The sequence below is a fragment of the Lactuca saligna genome, chromosome 9 (genome assembly GCF_052625555.1).
Source record: "Lactuca saligna cultivar CGN05327 chromosome 9, ASM5262555v1, whole genome shotgun sequence".
In the NCBI taxonomy this organism is placed as follows: Eukaryota; Viridiplantae; Streptophyta; class Magnoliopsida; order Asterales; family Asteraceae; genus Lactuca; species Lactuca saligna.
Window position 1 is genome coordinate 65,328,302 of NC_136425.1, and position 9,133 is coordinate 65,337,434.

Sequence of the window (9,133 nt, forward strand, 5' to 3'; positions counted from 1 at the left end):
ATATTTTTTTATTCAAAAGATTCAAATTATAAAAGTTTACAATTTTTTAACTAGTTTCAGTTTTTTTGAAAATATAAGCAAACATCATCTACTATTTATTCCTATTTTATTTCATTATATTATAAACAAGAAAAATAAAAAGTATTACGAAACCAAGTCTTAATTAATTAAATGGAAAATGAAACATACAAGTTGAGGAAATATGCATGTGCGTTGTAAGGACCTACTTAGGTTTAACAAACAAGTGCATGTTCCATTACATCTTTCGCTATTATATCCAATCTCTTCCAATTTAATTATTTAAACAATATTAACAAGAATTACACATACACTAGCCTCACTCACCTTTCGCTATAATTGTCACTTTCCCATTCAAACACTTTTTCATAACCAAAACCTTTCCCTCCCTACACTTCAATCCCCCTATATAACTATATCTTCATTCCATCTATTTCCTCAAACTCCCAAGAATACTCTTCCAATGACTTCTTCACAAATAACAATTGTTACTCTCCTCATTTCCTTCTTCTTCTCTCTTGTTTATGGAGATTGGCAAAATGGTCATGCCACCTTTTATGGAGGAGGAGACGCTTCGGGCACAATGGGTATATATATATATATATATATATATATATATATATATATATATATATATATATATATATATATTTACATACATATCTTTTTCATTACACTTCAATTTCACTTCTTGTTATCTAAGTTAAGATGTCCATTTTTTTTATAGGGGGTGCTTGTGGGTATGGGAATTTATATAGCCAAGGATATGGTACGAATACTGCAGCATTGAGTACAGCTCTTTTTAACAATGGTTTGAGTTGTGGGTCTTGTTATGAAATGAGATGTAATGATGACCCTAAGTGGTGCTTACCTGGTAGCATAATTGTGACTGCGACCAATTTTTGTCCACCGAACCCTGCTCAGTCTAACGATAATGGTGGTTGGTGCAACCCCCCTCTCCAACACTTTGATTTGGCTGAGCCTGCTTTCTTGCAAATAGCGCAATATCGGGCTGGTATTGTACCTGTTGCATTCCAAAGGTAACGTTTTTTTTTTTTTTTTGTTTCTAGTTGAAAACTTTTGTTAAGTGATACGATGTTTGTTTATGATTAAATATTATCTAGATGAATAATAACCTTTCTTTTGTAACTACTTTATACTTTGATCATGTATAGAAAGAAAAATAAGTTAAAGTTAAAGTTATAAAAGGGTATACAACTTAATGGGACCAAAGCATTAAGGTTATCTAGATAGAGAATTTATTTTTTAGAACATTACGTCATATTTTTAGAAATGGAAAGAAAGTATAAAAATTAGGGTAAATTTGTAAAAATGTATTCTCACTTATTGGCAACGCCTGCTTTTTCTATTAATGTATACTTTTAAGCATTAGATAATAAATACTTGTACATAACTTACTAAATTAAGTTTTATCCATGAGAAATTAAATATTTTCTTATTTTTTGTGTCTTCTATCTTTCTATCTATTTTATATGGTGACAAGTATCATTTAATTTAGTTTAAATTTGATTGAGATGTTAAATTTATACACTTGTTATCATCTTAAATAGGTAGGAAGAAAAATAAAAACAAAATATATAATGATATTTAATTTCTTTAAGTTTATTTAGTAAAAAAAACACATAAACATATTTTTTTCAACCGTGTGATTGACTTGTTTGCAATGTTTTTATATAGGGTGCCTTGCATGAAGAAGGGAGGAGTGAGATTTACAATCAACGGTCACTCATACTTCAACTTGGTATTAGTTACAAACGTGGGAGGTGCAGGAGATGTCCACGCAGTCTCAATCAAAGGATCGAAGACAGGGTGGCAACCGATGTCACGGAACTGGGGGCAAAACTGGCAAAGCAACTCATATCTCAACGGGCAAAGTCTTTCTTTTCAAGTCACAACCAGCGATGGAAGAACCATCACTAGCTACAACGTCGCATCGTCTGGTTGGCAATTTGGTCAGACATTTCAAGGGGGGCAATTTTAAGTTATAGAAACACAAAGGGTGTGAAAGTTAAAAATGGGAAACTCAAATATGAGAAATGAAAATTTTAAGTGCAGTGGTGGCAACTTGCAAGTTAGCACCCGCTTTCATTATACATAGTGATATTAATTGATTTGTAGTGTTATTGCTTTTCTGCTTTGACATAAGTCAATGTTGAGATATTAAGACGTTTTATTATGTCTACTTTATATTGTTTTCTTGATATTGTAAAATATAGAATGAAATTTATAAGCGTGCTATTACACATATACATCTGTTATGTTTTCTTTTTTTTTTTTTTTTTTTTTTTTTTTTGTCCCTTGGAATTTATCTATAGATGTTTTAGTTAACTAGTACATGTTAATTTATTTTCATTGGTCTAATTATTTAATAACCAAAGTATTCTTTGATGATGATCATTGTTCGAAAGGAATTCACTAATTAAAATTGAAACATCTATGCATATTCATTTCCTTTTTTTTTTTTTATTGTAAAACACAAAAAGTGTTCATGGATAAATATTCTATAGTTGTCGTTAAGTTCAAGGCTAGATTCTATCGAATTTTGTCTACTCATGTGGTCTTTTGTTTCTTGGAGGAAGGTAGTCCACGTTTTCATGGTTATGTTTTTTTGTTTTTTTATTTTTTATTTTTTTTATTTCATTTATACAGACTGTAATTAACTAAAACACAACACACTGTAACCCTTATATTTATCTTAACTTGAATTCGACAAAATTATTAAAGTTTATCTTAGAGTAGGCTAGTGGGGTCTCTCTCCGGCAAATTATTTGTCTTAATTTCATTAAAACCGACTACATCTTACATTGCTTTGGTGAACAAGTTTTATTTTTATTTATTTATCATAAAAGTGAGAAAACATTTATTCCATAAACACAATAACATAACAAGAATCAATAACTACAAAATATCAACAATCCCACATTACACAAAACGAAAAGATATAAATAAAAAAAAGTTCATATTTTAAAATGCGACAACTTCGGAGTTAAAATAAACATCTCACAACTATGAGCATCCACCGCCACACCAAATGATCCAACCGCATCCGTCACTACATCTTCATGCTTCAAATCAAATACAAACAGACAAACAGTCAGTCAACAGTCAGAACAGAACAGGTTGTACTGCGTTTAAACCGACACTATCTTGTCTGGTGTCGTATTGACCGATGACGGTAGGACTAAAATATTGTAAAGATTTTCCCGACGAGAAAAATACCAAAAAGGTGAAACGAGATATTGATGTTGTGGAGTGTGTAAAAAGACGTAAACGCCCTTACCTTCCATAAGTCTCGTATTGAAAGAGTGATGGAGGAATCAAGTCCAAGCGTATCCCATGAGACTTGAATCGTTTCACCTTCTGAACATCGGTTCCAAAGAACAACAGCAAAACGGTTTCCAGATAAAGGTCCGGCCCAAACTTGAAGACAATCGTCTGTTCCTGAAACTTTGACTTTTCTTCCTTGAATTCCAAGTGGATCTGCAATTCAAAAATAAAAAATAAAATATATATATATATATATATATATATATATATATTTTAAAAAAGGAAGATGAAAATTGCAACCTTTTAATACACAAAGAAAAAAAATTACCTTGGTTTACAGCAATCACCTCTTTATTGCTTAAAATTTCAAGTGTTTCTGTAGTCATGTTTCTAACATCACAACCTACAAGAAGTGGAGCCTGCATTTTTTTTGTTTTTTTTTTTTTGCATGAGATTTTTCCATTAAATTAAATCAAAATGAAAGATAATTAAAAAAAAAACACACACACACACACACCTTCATCAAAGCCCAAATGCTAAAATGTGATCTGTATTCCAAGTAACTCATGCCTCCATTACCAACTTCTAACATGTCAGGATCTATAAAAAAAAAAAAAAAAAAAAGCAAAATAATTTTATTACAGTTTGACCATGTTTGACCAGTTGAGAGAACATGAATTTTTCTTACTTACTTACCATTCCATCCACCAGGTCCTGCATAAGCAGCCCATTTGTCATTTAAATCAGCAATACTAGTCATACTGGAAGACAACAAATTAAAGATAAATGTTTATTAATTATTATCAATGGCTATAAACTATAAACTCAACCATAGTTAAGTTAAGATAAGTTAAGCATGTAACATTTATCACAAAAAGCTTCAACCTTTCCCATGTATCAGTGATGTCATCTGTTGTTCTCCAACTGTTTCCAACATTTCCTGCCCATAAAGCAGGATCATCTTCACCCCTGAAAGAGTTTAAAAAGTTCTTGAAATATGTTGAGAAGATTCAAGATTTGAAAATTTACAGAAATGAGTTTTTAGTTGTTAGTTGTTACCATTCACAAAGGGAATAAAAGATTGTCCTTCCAGTTGAGTTCAGAGCATCTCTCATTGGTGGATATCTATCAATTGGTTTGATGCCAAGATTGAAGCAGTTGTCATACTTCAAGTAGTCTACACCCTAAATAAGATTGAAGGAAGCATGAATTTTGACTTATGAACATGAAAGAATTAGGGTTTTTGGGTCTTACCCAGGAAGCCCAAGTTGCTGCATCATCATTCTCATGGAAAAGTGAAGCGGGTCGTACTTGACAGGTGAAAACACTAGAAGATTTAATAGAATCATTTCATCGAACAGTTGGTGGGATAATTGTAAGAATAGATGGATTTTATTGTACCCTGCTGAAGAATAGATACCAAGCTTGAGACCCTTCCCGTGTACATAATCAGCAAGAGCTTTGATCCCAGATGGAAATGTTTTTGAGTCAGGAACTAATTGACCCTGTAGAACCAGCAATTGCGATGTTATTTAGGTTAAATTTGCTATGATCATATTGTAGTTCTGAGGTAGGATGAAGAATGGTTTCTCTACAACTACAATTTGAAGGATCGTTTCTCTACTGAAACAGGTGAAGAGTGGAAAGGAATTATTGATGCAAATTAAATCTACGAGAAAGAGAGAAGAGCGGAAAGGAATTTCGACTTACCTTTGCGTCCCGTGTAAGTGCTTCCCAACAATCATCTGTGTTTAGGGATAAGATATCAGACTCGATCACCATTAATAACATAAGTAAGAACACTTGAAGGAGTACCAATGTTGACATAATTATAGCCCAAATCAGCTAAGCCAGACGAGATAAGTGCATCAGCTGCCAAATAGATTAAGAAATTGAATCAATTACTTCAAATGAAATCAATTCTAATTCCCAAAAAATCAAAATCACAAGTCCCCTCACAAAATGGAAAACAAAATCAACCTGTTTCCTTAATTAGAGTCTCGTTTATGTTGCAAGCAAAGAAATTCCAGCTATTCCATCTGATCAATGCATTCATTTATGAAATGAAATCAGCTCCAAGAATCAAAATCGAATTTAAAGTACAAAAACACTGTCAATCACTACAAATATCGAATAAATTACCCCATCTGAGGAGTCTGAGCCAACCCATTACTCAGCTGAAGCAATCCGTACTTTGAATTATCAAAAAGATTGACACCGCCATCTGGTTTCTCAATGATCGGCAATGGCACCACTCGAGCTGATGATACCGTCGATAGAAACACAATTGCTAATACAACAACTGTCTTGTAATCCATAGCCGATTGCGATGATTTGCAAATCGTAATCTTACTATAATTAAGTTCCTTAATCTGAGGCGATGGATTATGGAGGAGTGGATTTTCTAGTGGATTTGTGTAGTCATTTCCAGATGAACTCGTGAGAATATTCGTTCAAAATGAGGAAACGTAGAAGAAGTGAAGAACCTCTTAATACGTGTGTTGTACTATATGCTTCTAAGGTTGAACATTTGGATAAACCTTAATTAAAAAATTAAAACCATCTAATCTTCTATTGCGATAATGACTTTTTGGGCAGAAAAACAACCCACGTGTCAGTTATTTTACCTATTTTAAGCAACAATTTATTTCAATAAACATCATCTACATGCTAAAAACCAGTTATGTGTTTATTTCTTATTTAACGAACTAACATATTAAGCCACAAATTGCGAGAAATAATAAAAGTACCAGAAAAAAAATTAAATTTGGCCAGACATAATAAAAATACGAGATTTTTTTTGGCTAATCTCAGTAATTTTTAAGATTTAAGAAAAAAATTAAACATTTAACCCAAATAGCATTCATTTTCCTAGAGCCACATATGAAAATATCAATATATCCTTGCGAAAACACAAAATTATGTTGATTTTTGCCATTTTAGTTGGGATTTTTGTATTTTTGTAGAGGTCTCTATAAAATTATGGGGTTCAAAGTTTTTCCATGTAAAAATCTAAATTATTGTATTTTAACTTTATTTTTAAAATAAAATTCTTACACACCATTCTCAAACACTTAAATAAGAAGCTCAGTAAAAAAACAAATGTGAGTTCAAAGTTCTTATTTAAAGGTATTGATTTTAAGTTCATTTATTATGTTTAAGTTTATTTTAGTATTGATTTGTAGTTGTAACATTTTTGCATAAGCCCTACAAAAATATCATTTCTTAATGAGAAATAACATATATACAGACGTTCATATGAAAATATGACAATTTCGTGGTAAGATATGACATTTTCGAGAGTGTTTTCACGAAAATATGACATTTTCCTAAGAAATTATCATATTTTACTAAGAAGTTGAACAATTGTTGAAATATTATATTTTATTGCGAAATTATCATAATTTACTGAGAGGAATCATTTTAACATTAAAACCAAAATCCCTACGAAAATGTCATGTTTTACTTAGAAATCGCATTTTGTCAAGACCACCTATAGAAATTTCGGGTTTTTATTGAGAAATTGTTTAATTTAAATGGACTAACACAACTTGTTAAATAGTAATAGGTTTTATGGCATTTGAGTTGTTAGAAAACAAATGATGGCATTTGAGTTGTTAGCAAAATAAGAAAAATGAAATAGGGAATGTTTGAGTAGTGATGGGTTGGAAATATGTGGTGTTATAAAACCTTAAGTATAAAGTCAAGTTATTTTACATGCGTACTAAGGACTTATATATTAAAACTTTAATGGAATGAATATTTGATATGTAAATAATATGCTCTTAAACGACAAAATATGTATAATGAAGAAATCATTGACAAAAGTAAGAAAATGAGAGAAATATGGAAATTCACAAAAAGAAAAATGATAAGCATCCTACTTTGAGGCTATGGAAACTAGACTAAAATGGACCTTGAGCATACTTCAACACTTTAACTTGATTTGGGTAAGTCAAAGTAAGGACTTTGCTTTTTTCAAATCCCAGGAAGGAAGTCGAAAAAAGATCTGCTTCAGGATTGACTAAAGCAAAAGAAGATACCTTTTCCACTTAGGGAATGAAAAAGATCGTCTTTCTAAAAGTGAAATAAGACGTGTTCACTCGGGAAGAACCCTTGGTCCTAGTTTTAAAGAGAATGAAGCTCGCAATAACAAGATAACAAAGAGCAAAGAAAGCTAAGTCCACAAAGAGAGCCTCATATAGCACGATAGAGTCCAAATACAATAAAGGCAAAGCGCAAAGCTTGTAGTTCTTTCCCTTCCCAACTATTTTATGTGTTTGACTCAACATTTTCATCTAATGGATGGTAATTAACTATGTAGCTAAAGTCATTATTCTCCATGGATTACTTATCTAGGTGTCAACCTATTATGACATAAGCTTAAATTTCATTTCACCTATTGAAATCATAACTAAATTTACAAGTCATTTATCCACGATTTAATTCATCCTTGGAATCTCCCTAGAATAATGAAGTAACTCAATAGGTTGCCGTTCAAAAAAATAAAAATAAAAAACCCGATAGGCATTACAAAAGTCTCCATTCCTTAAAAAGATTTCATCCTTGGAATCTCACTGGAATAATGAGGTAACTCTACCTCATACTCTCATATTATAATCTCATTTTAAATTTGGAAGAGACGTTTCTCTAGTCTCATATTCACACATAAGTATTCTTTCTCGTAGCATGTGATACCCACAAGTATCATATAACTTATATTCTCTCACCCTTCTTTAAATAACTAATTGGTCCGTTATCTCCATTGGGATAGTAAGCCATATAAGTCATCTTATCGACTTATCACATGAACTACAATGTTGATATAGGATGATTGAAACTCTCACTACTCACTCAGATGTAGTAAGCACAATGTTTATATGTATCTTGAACATATTCATCAACCACCAAACTTTCCAAACTTTGGCTATCAAAAACCATTATGTAATCTAAAGAAATATTGATTGCTAAAGCTATTACTGAGACCTCAAAGAATAATCTCAAAGGTAATATCACTGCATCGACTCTTAAGCTCTACTACTGGGCTGAAATATAAAAGATAATACGAAATGGTTTGCCGAATATATAATATAACTATGATGTTAACATATAAAAAAAATGAAAACCATAGGGACTAAAAGCGAAACACTTGCTAAATTTAAGGTTGGAATAGTTAGAAATTTTTCTTTTGAACCGGGAGTGGAAATTTTGGACAACCACAACAACATTTCTGTAATTTAATATATATTTTTTATTATTTAACTGATATCTAAGTAAAACATATACTACGTCTATCGTTAGAAAAGAAACCCTTTGCGCTTATTTTATAATAAAAAGGATGATTACTTTCATTATTGACCAGAAACGCACACCAAAATCGAGTCAAAAGTTGCGGTTGCCATGGACCAAAGTGAACAAGCAAATGCCAAAAGAGGGTCATTCATTCTCTTGCCTGCCTACCGGCAATAAGGGATCTACTTTTACTTTTAAGCTTGGTGAATAACAAAAAAAAATGCTACTTGTTAATAAAAATATCAAGTGAGTAGTTGCCTTTTGGGAAATGCAAGTTCTTATAAAAAGAATCAATCCAAATTTAGATAAATGCTACACAATAACTATGACATCATTTTTTAGTTGTTTCTGGTACATAAGTATTCATTTATATTGTTCATAAACATTTTATGTATCTTATCCTTAATAAGATGTTATCATTAAACCACAACTAAAATCACAAATTTACATTCAACAACACAAAAGATTCTTTTGAATTGAAATTATCGTGGATTTAGTGATTAATTAAGAGAAAACCCAAAAAAAACATAACAAA

At 31.3% G+C, this 9,133-nt stretch overlaps 2 protein-coding genes across 2 annotated transcripts; one reads left to right on the forward strand and one right to left on the reverse strand.

Moving 5' to 3' along the window:
* The first annotated feature begins 415 nt into the window (after window positions 1–415).
* On the forward strand, window positions 416–2,284 carry EXPA2 (expansin A2). Its single transcript, XM_078976395.1, has 3 exons — window positions 416–605; window positions 746–1,058; window positions 1,717–2,284. Exons 1-3 carry the CDS (start codon window positions 482–484, stop codon window positions 2,018–2,020), a joined length of 741 nt encoding a protein of 246 aa, XP_078832521.1. The 5' UTR covers window positions 416–481; the 3' UTR covers window positions 2,021–2,284.
* A 604-nt stretch (window positions 2,285–2,888) lies between these two features.
* Window positions 2,889–5,784, reverse strand: LOC145018514 (Melibiase family protein). Its single transcript, XM_078976394.1, has 13 exons — window positions 5,449–5,784; window positions 5,287–5,345; window positions 5,122–5,178; window positions 5,017–5,051; window positions 4,708–4,811; window positions 4,561–4,633; window positions 4,366–4,490; window positions 4,192–4,275; window positions 4,003–4,067; window positions 3,824–3,906; window positions 3,635–3,725; window positions 3,320–3,519; window positions 2,889–3,104 (listed from the first exon to the last, which is right to left on the reverse strand). Exons 1-13 carry the CDS (start codon window positions 5,622–5,624, stop codon window positions 2,997–2,999), a joined length of 1,260 nt encoding a protein of 419 aa, XP_078832520.1. The 5' UTR covers window positions 5,625–5,784; the 3' UTR covers window positions 2,889–2,996.
* Between the last annotated feature and the right edge of the window lie 3,349 nt (window positions 5,785–9,133).

Coding starts and splice junctions, on each gene's coding strand:
- LOC145018514 (XM_078976394.1), bottom strand. CDS start 5,624: ATGGATTACAAGACAGTTGTTGTATTAGCAATTGTGTTTCTATCGACG. Junction 5,346..5,448: donor GCTCAGACTCCTCAGATGGG/GTAATTTATTCG, acceptor TGCATTGATCAG/ATGGAATAGCTGGAATTTCT. Junction 3,105..3,319: donor CAATACGAGACTTATGGAAG/GTAAGGGCGTTT, acceptor TTTGATTTGAAG/CATGAAGATGTAGTGACGGA.
- EXPA2 (XM_078976395.1), top strand. CDS start 482: ATGACTTCTTCACAAATAACAATTGTTACTCTCCTCATTTCCTTCTTC. Junction 606..745: donor AGACGCTTCGGGCACAATGG/GTATATATATAT, acceptor TTTTTTTTATAG/GGGGTGCTTGTGGGTATGGG. Junction 1,059..1,716: donor GTACCTGTTGCATTCCAAAG/GTAACGTTTTTT, acceptor GTTTTTATATAG/GGTGCCTTGCATGAAGAAGG.